Raw genomic sequence first — 14,825 nt, 5'->3', positions numbered from 1 at the left:
ATATAATATAATAAAGCCGCTCTAATGAGATTTAATTGTTTCTTGGTTAACAAAAACTGTTAATTATCAAATATTGTTAATTGTATATATTCTATTTATTATTATTTACGCGACATCATACTGTACGAGTATGCAATACGACTCGATTCGTTGCTGCATCATAACATAGCATGTTATGCTGTATCAGAAGTAACGAGTAACGTAACGATACGATAGTAACGAGTACTAATTTCTATAGTAACGAATACATACGGATACACTTTTTTTCATTACTTTTACACCTCTAAAATTTTCTACCACGCAGTCACAAACGCGTCTGTTTCCTGCCGCTCCCTTCCCTACTGCGACTGCTTCGTCCCTCCACACTCCCCTTAAAATCCCCTCCATGGTCAGGGCCCGCAGAATAGACTGTTGGTTCCCTTGGCCAAGCCTACCGCAATGAGCGAGTTCAACAATGCTGTAGCTATGTGGCCACTTTTGAGTTTGACGAAACTCTTCACCAAAAACTTGGGACATAATTAAGTATTATAAAGTACGTATTCTTAATGTAGTAAATCTGCTTTCAGGCTGTCAGGCGAGTTATTTTACGCAACGCTAAGTACACAATTTCTCTAGAGAATACACCACGCGGCACGCGATGGAACCAGCCCTCTGGCTTGGTCCCCCAGGTCGGAAGCAGAAGCCGAGTGCTCACGGAAACATCCGAAGGCGAAGGCGGAGAGATCCGATGAGTCAACCACCAATGAAGGCGCAGAAAGCAATGGTTGACCCCGGGTGTGGGGGGGGGGGGGGGATGTTGGAGCGGGGAAGGCAGAGAGAGAAAGAGAGGCGTGAGAGAGATAAAGCGATAGCTGAAGAGGTTCAACGCACGAACGTGCCTTCACAAAGTGCTAGGGCGAGCTGTTAAAATAATACGATTTTAATTATTTATGACAGTAGACAAGTAGTAATATATTTATTTTATTTATTTGTCATCAGTAGGAAACCAATGGTTCCCTTTGTTCCATGGAATATTCGCCCCTGCCACGACCCATCACCAATGGCCTAGTGTTCCACTAGCCTGGCGCCCCAGGACAACAGCATCACCGCGACGCCCATAGCGCCCATCAGGTACTTCCCGGGAGTTCTACAGAGGCTGGTAGATGACAACTTATCATTCCCTTATTTTCTAATAAATAGTATTGTTAGTTAAATTTATACATTTTCAAAAAACTTATAAACACACATTGATACTTATTAAATTTCAAAATTAAGATTAAAATTTAAAAGTTTGAGATAGCTCTGACAAAAAATTTCTTTGATAGTGTGATACCATTTTATAACATATTTGAGGCTCTTGTCCAAATTTGTTTGATGGAGAAAACTGGAACCCATTTACAATCAACTAATTACACCTCCGACTCTATTGTCAAATATATTGGAAACAAATATTTGATAGTGTGATAGGACTTAGACAAATTCCAAAAACATTTATGGCAGTGGTACAAATTAGGCATTTGCCAAGCACACAACGAATGAAAAAAATAGAAATCTTGAAAAAATTTCCAAAATTAAGATGGAAAAATGACTTTTTCTCATATTTTACTCAAGCTCCAATTTAATACAACATAATAATGGATTCAATTATCATTAGCACCGTTAGTTTGCAGGCCGCCGCGAGCTTCACTAAGGCCCGAATTCAGAGTTGACCTTCGAAAGCGCATCCAACTCTCATTCATCTGGCAGACTCTCCACCTCTCATACTTCAAAAACGCCTTTCGAATGACTGCCAGCTGAAAGCTTGTTCCCATCCACTTTCAGTGAAGATCTGGCAACATGGCACAAAAATTTTTAGATCAAGTACTTGGAGTGTGTGTGGAAAAGCGCCCTATTTCATTTCGATTGTCTTTTGTTTACTCTCCCGCTGAAAATATTTTGTTTGGATTGGACACGAGGTTAGGGTTACCAGACACTGATAATAAAAAAGGACGACATTCATCTCGCAAAAGAAGGACATTTCACTAAAAAGGAGGATAATATATATATTTTTTAAAAAAGCCATGAATTAATTACAATGGAGTACGATATTTTACAATGTTTTGTCATTTAATACAGTTTCAGTATAAAGAATCAAACAAACTACGCATATACAGCATATTAAAAACACGTGCTTCTGCATGTGCTGCTACCTGTCAAGCTGTCATAGTACTACTTACTAGTGGGATGATTCTGCGGACAGCGCGCGCTTTGCCCAGAGCAGGGCCGCAACTAGGGGGGGGCAAGCGGGGCATACGCCCCGGGCGCAAAGCTGTGGGGGCGCCGAAATAGCTTGCATTGTAATTCCTACTAGTGGGTTCATGTATGGAAGTTACAGTAGCACAGAATCTGTTACATGTAGGTACCGAAAATGCTTAAATAGCACCATTTTTCCGTGGGAGGGCCCCCAGGCCCCCCCGTTTTATTGGTGTGTTATGTGCGAAAAAAGAGGGGGAGGGGCGCACGAATCCATTCATGCCCCGGGTGCCAGAGACTCTAGTTGCTGCCCTGGCCCAGAGTGTAACTGCAGGAATTATCTCACTTTATAAAAAAGCCGGACATTTTGGAGCATTAAGGAAAATCCGGCCGGACGCAAAAAAATACATAAAAAGGAGGATATGTCCTCCTTTTCCCGGACGTCTGGTAACCCTACACGAGGTTGAGAAATTTTCTTAAGATGGATATTGCCTAAAATTATAGTGTTTTCTCCAGATGAAAAAGCGATTATTTTGATCTTGTGAACACAAAACCGTAATCGAAAACAAAACAAAAAAAAAAACAGATGCAGTTTCTTACAGAGAAAAAAAATTGTGTTTCGAACTCTTTATCCCGACAAAAATCAAACGGGTCTGCTAAATTTCTTATATACCTTCGCGGAACTGGATTTTCATTTTTAAGATCATCAAAAAATTCAAAAACTTTCGTCAATTTGATTTGGAAATTCATCCAAATCTTCTGCCATCGCTACAAAACACGTGTCTGATGCACACTTTGCGGGCGAAACGATTTCTTTAAAAACGCATATTTAATTCCAAAACATATTTTACATATCTGCCATATGACAAAAATGTTTTAAACAATTATAAACATACATGAACACGTTTTTATGTGGGAATTATATATTAAAACCATCAACTGCTCCGCCGATTTTCAACTGAACAGGCATTCGAATGAGCTTCAGACCACATTCACTTTCAAGTGGTTGGCTCTCCTTATCCAGCAGTCAACCAACCACTGAAAAACGTCTCTGCCGAGCAGCTTCAATGGAAAAGTCTTTCGGTGTGTGGATAACCGTCGAAAGAGCTCTCTGAATTCGGCCCTAAGCCGACGGAGAATGAAGGTAAGGTGTTTCCTAACTCCATATTAAGTTGCCCTTGAAGTTGCCAGATTTATCTATAAATGATCGTACAACAGTACAGACAAGCTACATGCAAATGTTACCGGCCATGACACTTTCATTCCAAAAAGAAGCTTTCCAAAATCATCTGTCTTAAGTGAACATGAATCATATAAATACTATATATTATTATAAATGTTCATAACCTAAAAGAACACTTTAAATAAAAATCCTACAAATTTGTACTCACTACAATCACAGATAAAAACGTCGACAGGATCTGTGCTATTCAGGGCTCGAAGAACCACAGATTCTTTGAACATGTGACAAATTATAAAACCTAAAACTTTCCTTTACAACTTCTACTATAGCGATTTTCAGTAGTGTCAGTACTTATTTGTGATTTACGGATTTATCATTATTTGAATATTTGAATGAGATTCCATGTCATTTAAAGGAAGAAAGGACAAAAATTGTTTAAAACTGATAAAATTAATATTATTATTAGTATCTACTATTTAACATTTGATTAGAGTAATAATATGTACCCCAATTTAACCAAATGTCATCTGGCGAGATTGAGGATGCAAGGGTTTAAAAGTATTGAATTTATACTTATCGTGAGTATTAACCGGTAAAAGGAGGTTTAAATAATAAATTAAGGAAGGTATCTAATGTTTGTTCCGAACATAACCGAAATGCTCTCCGAATCCCGCATGATCAACAAAGAAGTTCGGTCGCCATCTTCTTGGGAAGATAGTGATTCGTATTATTATTATCTTGAAATTCCCCACTGTGCTAAAAAAATTTATTGTGTATGTGTTTCTCCACAAATGGCTTGTCTCATAACACTTAAACAGGAGATTAAAACTTTAGAATCAGTTTTTACGAAAAATCACGAAAGATTTCAGATTGTGTCAGCAAGTGTAGATGAACTTCTGTGTAAATTTATTGGTAAAAACGGTAAAAAGTATGAAATACACGCAAATATTACAGTGAGTAAAATATCTCATCAGTTATGGTGTTAATATTTACTAAATGAATTTATTTGACTTGTGACCTGTGAAACGCGAAATATGTTTACAGTAGTCTAATCGAAAATTGTCTTTCAAACAAAGGATTTCTTAAGAATAATTGCTTAGGTGTAGAAAATTCGAAATGCTTGTTAACCTCTCGTATGTATTTTGGTTTAAAATTAAAAGTGAAGGGAATCACGCCTTTCATTCCTGTTAATTGTCTAGAGTTGAGACACAGACCTATGTCCTAAAATGTATCATTTTAAAGGCCCGTCTACAATAGCAATGTCCTAAACTGTGTCTGAAGGACACTCGTCGCTGATTGGTCCATGTGACCCTCTGACGTCATGCGTCAAGTGGGCGAAGGTCCGAACCGACCTGGTCCGAAGACATACTTCAATTTGAACTTTTTTGTCCCAACCTGTGTACTTCGGACACAGAAAAATAACAGAACACTCACGATATTTGAATTCCCGGTTCCCGTTTGAAATGTGATATGAGTTCAATTTTTTAGCATTTACATTTGCCACTTTGCCTTACTGAATAAATATATAATATTGAACTCCCATAACTTTCATAAGTTCAATCTCAAACTACAAAGCATCAAAACAATAAACAAAAACATTTGGTTTGGCACATTTACTGAGCTCTGGTGACAACTTTAGAAATCTATACATTCGGACATCGGACGTAGCAATTGTGGACAGGGCAGTTTTCGGTGAGACAATGTGACGTCACTCACATTCGGATAAGGACACGGACCAAGCACAGGTTCGGACTATTGTAGACGGGCTCTGACGGTTAATGCTTTCATAATTTTTTTTTTTTTTGCTTGCGTTTGTATGTACAGTAAACCGCAGTACACATTTAGCTTGCAGGTTGCAGTTAACATTCATGGAATTATCTGTGATATTTGTTGTGCCTGTGTTAAAGAGCAGGCATCATCTCCTTGTTGATAGGCTGGTTTGAGCTGATCTGTGTGCTTTTCGCTCACACTCGCCTACTGTCGGTATTGGAGAGTGAGGTTCCTCACCGATCTTGTTTAAGAGGGGGCGGAAGGGAGAGGGAGTGACAATGCTCATTACCTACACTCTCTCATTCATGTTGTGGTAGCTATCTTGGTTTTTTGAAGCTTTTATTTTCAAGTTAAAAAGTTGTCTAGTTTCGGTTGCTTGTAAAAAATTTGTGTCCTCCAACTTTCCTATCAAATGTTTTTTTAAATTTATTTATGGTTAGAAGATAAACTTTTTCTATTTACCTATTTTATTGAGTTCTTTCATAAAATGCATCACTTCTAACATGAAATTTTCTTTTACTAGGTACTGCAAAAATGTGTTAACGTTCAAATCTCCAAGGGTATAAATTGCTTAGTGTAGACATCCACAATTAGTTACTAATTACTAGAGAGTGAATCAGTGTGTGCTAGAGGGAGAGAATAGAGCGATAGTGAGCATTCTTTTCAATTTGGATACAGCCTTAAAGGGCCTGCAACTATGTGTTGGTGTTTTGTTTTGTTGACAGTTTATTGGCTTATGATTGGCTGTGTAGTCTGTCATGTAACAACAGATGTTGTGGTAGTCAGTGCTGTGCCAGTAGATAAGTTTGGTCAGTTTTATTTTGTTTTGCTATGTTGATCAATTTCCACTCTGCACTTGCATGCCTTTTGTAAAACCAATGCAGGAGCACATGGTTTTCAACTTCTTTGTTTGTTTGTAAAAACGGATTTGTGTCATTGGGTAAAATTACAGTGGCCAATTATATATTTATTTGATGACTAGTATGTTTCGCCAACATACTATTCATCAATTACATGTACATTGGTATTTAAATTAACTAAGCTGCGCTTTAGAACAAGAAAATGTCAATTACAATATAAGATTAAATGTAGGGATAGTAAATTGTGTGCCTTTTAAGTGTTTGCATACTCAATAACTAAACCTCCATGACATCAAATTGTAACATGATTCTTTAAATGTCAACAGTCATATGAATTCAATGTTACCTTTCATTTCAAAAAACTTAAATCTTTTCTGTTACTTCAGATACAGAGATAGTAGGTGTTCATTATGGTCAAAGGTGAAAAAAATATTTGAGTCAATTTACAGGAACAGTCACATGAAGAGACATAATAATGGCTTCCATTAACTTTTATTAAGAAAACATCACTAATCATCACAGTAAAAGTGAAACAATTACATGTTATACCATGCATTTCAAGCATTACAAATAAACAAGCTAAATCATACAATTCCAGCCATAATAAACCGTTGGCCCAAGGCTATACAATATTGAAAAAACTTTAAACCTTTTCAAAAATAGCAAGATGAATAAAACATCTTACTTCGAACCAAGACTAGACCAAAGTTTCTCACGTAAGTATATGCATTTCCAATCAGGCACTTGCGTGCCTTTGCAACAAACTGTACAGTAGACTGTTTTCCTCATCATAAACTATCAAGTTGAAAACAGCAATCTTCAAAAGACTAATGATATTCACACTTACAAAGGTCAACAAATGATTACACACATAAGAACTATTCATTAATATAAACTGAAGTTAAAGAACTTTGCAAAAAAAAGTATATAAACTGTTGAGTGTATACAGCGGTATGACGTGCCTAAGGAAGACCCTCTTGTTAAACAGGCGCCCACATGTAATGAGGTCTATTAGCTTGCTAGACACCAAATCAAGTAGCATGCACAGTTTATGCCCTATGCTAAACTCACAGTTTAACCCTTACTCTTTGCTTTAAAAATCAATCGAAGTACCCGACCAATGTTGAGAAGTAAAGTTATCAAATGTAAATAACAAACACAAGTTTGAAATGCTATACATATTTACAAGATCTGTTTGAATGCTCAAAGAATCAAAGCAAAATTGCTGGTAGCGTGAACAGGTATGCATTAGACCTTTATCTCTAACATGCAAAGAACCAAGCTATATAGATAAGACCCAAAGAAATTTTGATGGGTGATCCAAAAATAAATTTTGAATGGAGGAGAAAAATTTACATCAGCAAGTACATTACATGCAGCCCACACACCTATTGACCCAGATGGTTCGAACCAATACTCAAAGATCTCAATACATGTTCTCTTGTCAGATGCTACCAGAAGGACATACCAGAGCAAAATATAATTGCTGATTTTGACTCTGCAAGGAATGCACTTTTTACTATTACTGCCAACATTTTGTTATGTTTATCAAAACAAAACGTAAATTCTCAAAGTCTTGCCAAAAAATTTTTTTGACATCCACATTTAACAGTTTTATCATTTTCCTGATGGGGTGGTAATCGTGCAAGAAGTTTTATTCCTGAAAACCTTTTAATTTTTTTTGTCAACATTATACTATTCACAACATTTTGAAATTATATTTGGTTGAGAATTTAATTATTTTAGCACAGATTTTTATGAATTTTAAGTTTAGCAGGTCCAACCAAACTAAACCTTTTTCACTTAAGGCGATTGGAGCACGGTAAAAAACGGTCACCGCTCAGAAAACAATGAATTTTGGATCAGTTGCTTACTAAAGTGTCTAGATGCCTCTTAGGTCGCAGTTATTGTGTAGGGAGATCAGGAGCTTGGTTCCAGCGCGTCAGTGGCGTGCAGACCTTTGGAGAGTGAGGGTGTCACTTGCACTTGCTCTGCGGCCTGCCATCTATGAGGAACTAGCAGAAGCTCCACGGTCATATCTCTGTCTCACTCTACACACAGACGATACGGTTTCTCACGAGGGCGGAGGAGAGGAAGGCTTATCAGCTTTCTTTTTCACCAGTCCTTCGCTTTCGTTGAGGGGGGGAGGTCGGTCTTGTCTCCCTACTACTGAGATCACCTTTGCGAGTATGATTCGAGGAACTCGATCATTTTTTAGGCTGTCGATTCGACTTACCGCTGTTAGCTCAGGAAATAAAAGTTTAAATCTGTGAAAAATTTGTCCAGAGCTGAATTTTTGCACAGTGGTAGAGTCGACTATGTTTAATAACATACCAAATGTTAAACGCTGTATATCTTGAGCGTATCACCGAAAATGTACGGTTAAGTCCTAGTTGACAGCGACTTACAGCATTCCATTAAAATGTTTCCCATTTGCTCAGTTTTCAACATAGAAACTCCATATATCTACCAAAATAAGCTAGAAACATTACTATACACACTATTGTTGAAAATGTTCCAAATGTTAATATTAAATTTATGATACAAATTGATTAATTTTTAAATAAGTTATTTTTATATCATCAGCCAAGGATATATAAACACTATTCATTTAAAAATAGAAGGTGTAACGTAATAATCATTCAAACAAAAGTTGTTGCACATTTCTTAAGCTTTAAAGTGACATATTTTTCAAGAGTCTAGGGTAATCTAGTTAATCGCTGGAGCGTTCCAAGCGCAGCAGTGTTGTATACTTACTGCCACAGTGCTATAGCCATAAGGGCTGGTTTGACTTTCACTCCCACAAAATCAAGAATTTTTAAACTCTGGAAGTTTTGCCCCAAACTGTAATTTAGTACAGGGGTTATATTAAAGTTTTCTAGTAGCATGTGAACAGTTTACCTCCGCAAACTTTTTGCGTTATACTGAAAACGCGCAGTTAAGTCCATAATGGTAGTTTCTTGCAGTGGCCCACAATAATGCATTCTGTTAACGTAATATTTATAGTAGCCCTTCAGTTAACCAAACCAAAATAATCCATAAAAATAATTATACATAAAAATGTTAAAAAATCTTATAATTGGTTTTACTAAAAATGCAATATAACGAATAATAAAGGGAAAAAAGATTTTATTCAAATTTACAGGGAATGAACGGGAAATGAAAATACATTAGATAACTATGAAAGACCTGACGTGAAAATCATTTTAATAAATGTTGCTGTTGTACATTTATTAAGCTTTAAAATGGTACATTTTAATAAGAGTCCAACACAATTGCTCTGATCGCTGAAACGTTCCCAGCGTCGTAGTGTGTAAAGTACCTTTTGGGGGCCATTCTACAGTCGTTGGGTTGGGACGTTTATATCCCAGGAAACAAAGATCTAAGTAGGTCATAAATTACTAGTAGATTGCTTCAATTGATTATCATAAGTACATGGAAAAGCATGTTTTATTTTTATCACAATACACCAGGATAAACATATTTCCTTATGATTATAAATACAAACATTAATTGGTCATTTGAGAACTAGTAGTGTTTTGTTTTCTTATTGACCACGTAGTCTGGGTAAATTATAAACGACTACTTTACTCAAGTGATAGTATCAGTCAGTACCTAACTTTCAGAAAATAATTATTTGTTGATTAGTATTGGAATTAATTTAAGTAGTTAGTTAATTAAATAATGGTTTTTAATCTTAGATAAAAATATTTTCCTTGATAATTTACATACTGAAAACATGTTCTCGTATGATATGCATTATCCTAAATGTGATGTAATGTTCGATCCCTAGCGTATCTTTATTACTTTAAACCTAATTAGTGATTCCGTTTTCCCATTCCAAACGTATAGGTCTACCAGCCAAATTAAAATTAATACTTAAATCGGGCTTTACGAGGACAGCCTACCTGAGTTTTATAGATTTTTGCATACATAATAATTAAACTTGGATTTTAGGGTGTTCCTGTTAACAAGTGCTAACAAGTAAGTAGACCTACATTACAATTTTATACTGTATAGCCAAGTCAAAACCCTTCGCAAGAGAAAAGTGTTAAAGTATTATCTTACTTGTGTTAATGTAACTCAAATATACTAATTCGAATAAACTTCACATACTTGCAGCATTTCCTAAACAAAATTAATTCACTAACTTGTTAACTTGGCCATTAAGTTTGCGTATAACGCACATTGCGTTGGCTTGCTGCGACCACAAAACGGTTCATAATCCGTCGCTTATAGGCTACTCTTGTGATTCTACTAATTGCGCTAGACTCTTTATATTGTACCACCTTAAAGCTTGAAGTACAAGCAAAAATTTTTATGTAGATGATTTTTACATTAGGCCCTTCATTTGTATGTAAATAATGAGTTTATTTCCAGAACTAAGTAAAGTATTATAATCAATAACTGTATCAATTTTTATTTCTAATTTAGTTTTCAGCTTTGAAAATTTTTTACATGGTTATGTAGGATAACGTTCCTAGATTTTTTAGATACTTTTATCGAGAGTCTACGGCAGAAAGTGCGTTTAATGAAAATATTTTAATGAATGGCTGTAAGACACTGTCATAAAGGACTTTACGCATGTTTTCGGTATGAAGCACAAACGGTAAACTTTTGGTATGTTATTAAGCTATTAAGCATAGTCAACTCTAAAACTAAGCAAAAATGTAGCTTTAGACAAAATTTTGATAGGTTTGTGCCTCTGCTTTTTTGTTTCCTCGATTATACATGGACATGTATGGACATCGTGAAACATGATTAAAACTGTATGCCTGAATTCTAAAAAAAATATATATAAAATGGAAATACAGAGCGTAAATAAGTTAGTGTATTAGCAGTAATAATAATGGTAATCTTAACTGAATATAGTGAATTGTGCTGTTTTGTGTTAAGGCAATTGGCGATTAAATAAAAGGGAAAATTATAATCTATCCTTTGTAGAATGAGAGACTTTATCTTGCGTTCACCTCTATGAGTGCAATAGTAGGAAGTACGTATAAATAATAGAAAGAAAGTGAGTATAACAAATTTATTGTGCAAAACAAATGAAACTTGTTTTATTGTATACATTATTTACATTCACATGCTACAATATGAGATTTAATACTTGATAAAAGGTACATAACTTTTGTATGTATACACACATACATATATATCTATATATACAGCTACATATAACTAAATATTAAAGCACATATATTGTATAACATAAACATAAATTGAATACATGCGTACTCTAATATTCATTAACCAAAGAGCAATATCTCTTGCATTATCAATTCTTAATTGATGAAATATTCTACATTGTTGAAAGTTATATTTACAAACTTATCTTGAAAGTTTTTTTTGTAGTGAGACAACCAGCTGTTTGTGCTTATTAATAATAGACGTTCGTAACTTTATTAGTAACTTAATTCCGGTAGGCAAAGGTTTTTTTTTTGACATACTGTTTCTTTGCGACAAGTGAGGTAATTTTAGGTGTAATTTAAGATAAACTCAAACGTATTTATATGGAAGCATTAGGAATTTTGGAAACAATTTCTGTAAAATTACCCAAATTGTAGTTTTATTTAAAAATAACTTTACCAAAATGTAAATATACTCAACCTTTAGATTAGTAATTGTCCCTTTTTTTTTTACAGTGTACACAGAATAATTAGTTAAAACAAAAAATTAAATTAAGTTTATTTGAAAACAAATAAACATTTAGTTTATGTATTTAGGACTATTTTAAGGGACATTTCCCTCTTTTAAAGGATTTTTTTTTTTGCTTATTACCGTCTCAGTTATAATGTGATAGCCTAATTGGAAGAGTACTTACACACTAACTTAGCCTAAGGTAGCCACAGACACCTTAGTCAGAAGTGGGACTCAAACCCATGATCTATCTGCATTATGGAACAAGCACGATGATCCCCACATCATACTTGTGTAACAAGCACTGTACAAAATTATGTAATTAAATTTCCTACTCCATTATGTTTTGGACATTAGCACTGGTGGTGTTGTCATGATTGCTTTGACATTCAGATGGCACACAGGCAAAAGTTTCCCTCTGTGTAGTAGCAGCAGGACCATCATCTGTTAAACTAAATGTCCTATAGGATTAATTTATAATATTAGCACTTTTTTACAGTTAGAAAAAAAACGTGACGTTATAATAAATACGCAATGTGCAATCATAGTTTTAGTACAGATAAAAACACTTAAAAAGTTTACAATTTTATCTTTCAGCAGAGTTGATACCAGCAGTAACAACAACAAGTTGTTTGTTTCTTTCCTTCAATCTTTTTATGCATTTCGATCGTTTAGTTTTTTTACGGATCTTGCTGAATGGTGTCCTATTTGACATCGTGTCGCTGAAGCAACGTGTCTTCGCCGCTCTCCTGTTATCACTGACATTGTATCCCGCTATACACCATTACCCCCTTCCCCCCTTCCCCCCTTCCCCCCCCCTTCCTTTTGAAAGGTTCTCATCATCTTCCTTTCCCATCCCATCCTTCTCTTCCCACTCCCAGCAGCGGCCATGCTGGGCTCCGCCTGACTACGTAGTTCCAGAAACTGTCGCACCTCAGCGCCACGTCGCGGGGACATTCATTCCGGCAATGAAAGTTTCATACGCAGTGCTAAAACTACCACTCCAGTATACGTATTTTAAGTCAGATCGTGTCAAAACCAAAAGAATACGAGAATAAATACTCAATTCAGTGTTGTACCACCTAGTATCTTTTCAATTTCATTTAAATTCATTTTTTAAATATCTTTTAAAATAGACTAGCAATGAGCCATGGATATTTTAAAAACTTAACTGCAAATTTAGCAACCAAAAATAATTTTTTATCTGGTTCTTGTTACAGCAGTTTGTTTGTATACTTATTACCTAAACCTCTCTTTATATTAATGTTCTTTAAGTTTTCTCATTTTATTGTAGGTTCGGCAGAAAAATAAATACGTTTACAAGCCCATAACTCAGTTAAAAATTTATTTAAAAAATAACTAATGCATATTCATTACTTAAAAAGAAGAAACAAAAGTAAATATGTACTGTTCAATTATTTTTGTCGTAATATTTTCCATGCACCAATCGCCTTAAGTAAAGTTCATAACTAAACCTTTCACTTGCAAGTAAAGTTCATGTAGACACATATCCTTGTTAACCCATAATACCTTGCCTTCTCCAAAGAACTCAAAAAATCTGGCATTCCTAAAAAAAAATTGCCGTCCTGGAAAAATCACAGAAATGAGGGCAATAATATAATAAGGTATATAAAAACACTTAAAAAAATATTTGCTAGTCTACTGTTAGTCCTTTGCAACAATTATGAAATGGTACAGTCATTGTTGCCATTGAGGAAACTCACACGAAACTCAAATACCACAAGGCACCCAAATATTGGTTTTGCTGCTCATACATCTGAGACAATGCCACACAGCTAATAAATATTTCCTAGGTAATTCCCTAAATTGGGCGAAAAATGTCAGAAAATGGCATTTTTAGCATTACATACATTTCTTTATTTACCCCAAAAAAGGATATTCAAATTCTTACTGAAATCTGAGAAACTTGCTAGTGGACAATGCAGGGCCATGAAGTATAAGAAAATTTTGGGGTAAAAGCCATTTAAAATCAGAAAAATATTAATATAAAAATAATAAAAATTGCTACAATAGAATTGTTACAGCAATTGTAATAATTTAATAATTTTACATCTATATTTATGCCTTTTCAAAATGCACAATTTTTGCTGACTTCAAGACTGTGCCATTACCAATTATCCTACAATATCATGCCATTGGGTCATTTCATTTTAAATTAGCAACACCTTTTGCCTCACCATTGAGTCTCGTACTGTTGGTAGGCATTTTACAAATTAAAATAAATAAATAAATACAATTTTTTTTTCATTTTGTAATCTATTGACTGTATATGATGTATTAAAAGTACTAAAAGTTTGTACATTTTCAGAAAATCCTGTGCCTTATAATACATTTTTTTAAGTCATACATTTTAAACTATTGTTGCTACAAAGCTCAAACATAATTCTTTCGAAAGTTTAAAAGCATATTTTTACATTCAGAGATAAAAGTTACCTTTAAATCACACATACCTTTTTTTAAGTTTAACTAGGACCTGATATAACTCTTGTTTCTGCAACATTTGGTTAGTAAAAATTACTGAAGGGTTTGCATTTAATTTCTTCATGCATAATAGACAGACATGAGTATATTAGAGGAACATTAAGTTGTTACTTGGTCCCCTTCACAGGATATTACCTGAAAATCACCAATTTTTCACAATGTTACAATTTTCAAGGTTAAAAGTGGGAATGTGGGGGGAGAGGTAAAAATAATTTTCATTATGAAATACAGTATTTAATAATAACTTTCTTACAAAAGAAATTTTAAAATGTTACCTTGAGTGGTTTGAGAACCACAAGCTTCTGACTTCTGATTGTTGAAAAAAGGTTATGACATTTTTTGTAGTTTGTAGTTTGCATAATTAATTGATTTAAAATTAGTGAAATAACTACACTATCTGTGGCTTGGTTCTAAAAGGGCCAATGTCAAAAATAACAGTTCCGAGATATTAAGCTCTGAATATATGGTTTATTCTTAAAATATTAATGACAAAGAAACTATGCACACCAATGTTATGATACTTCCCCAATACAAACTGGAGTCCATGACGAGTATAGTAGACCAAGTCCAACTTCTCTAGACACATTAACCCAAAAAAAATTAATGACATTGGCCCTTATTTCGTTCAAAATGGGTTAAAATTGCTGACATTGGCCTAG

At 34.7% G+C, this 14,825-nt stretch overlaps 1 protein-coding gene across 2 annotated transcripts in view; it reads left to right on the top strand.

The window, feature by feature from the left end:
- Positions 1–4,059: 4,059 nt before the first annotated feature.
- Positions 4,060–14,825, top strand: part of LOC134527473 (ubiquitin-conjugating enzyme E2 Q2) — a 107,797-nt gene continuing 97,031 nt past the window's right edge. For both annotated transcript variants that reach the window (XM_063360172.1, XM_063360171.1), the window contains exon 1: positions 4,060–4,347. In XM_063360172.1, the coding sequence (XP_063216242.1) occupies positions 4,069–4,347 (279 nt within the window). In that variant the 5' untranslated portion in view covers positions 4,060–4,068. The remainder of the gene's footprint in view (positions 4,348–14,825) is intronic.

This window comes from Bacillus rossius, chromosome 1, assembly GCF_032445375.1.
Source record: "Bacillus rossius redtenbacheri isolate Brsri chromosome 1, Brsri_v3, whole genome shotgun sequence".
Taxonomy (NCBI): domain Eukaryota; kingdom Metazoa; phylum Arthropoda; class Insecta; order Phasmatodea; family Bacillidae; genus Bacillus; species Bacillus rossius.
This window is presented reverse-complemented; position numbering and strand designations above follow the sequence as displayed.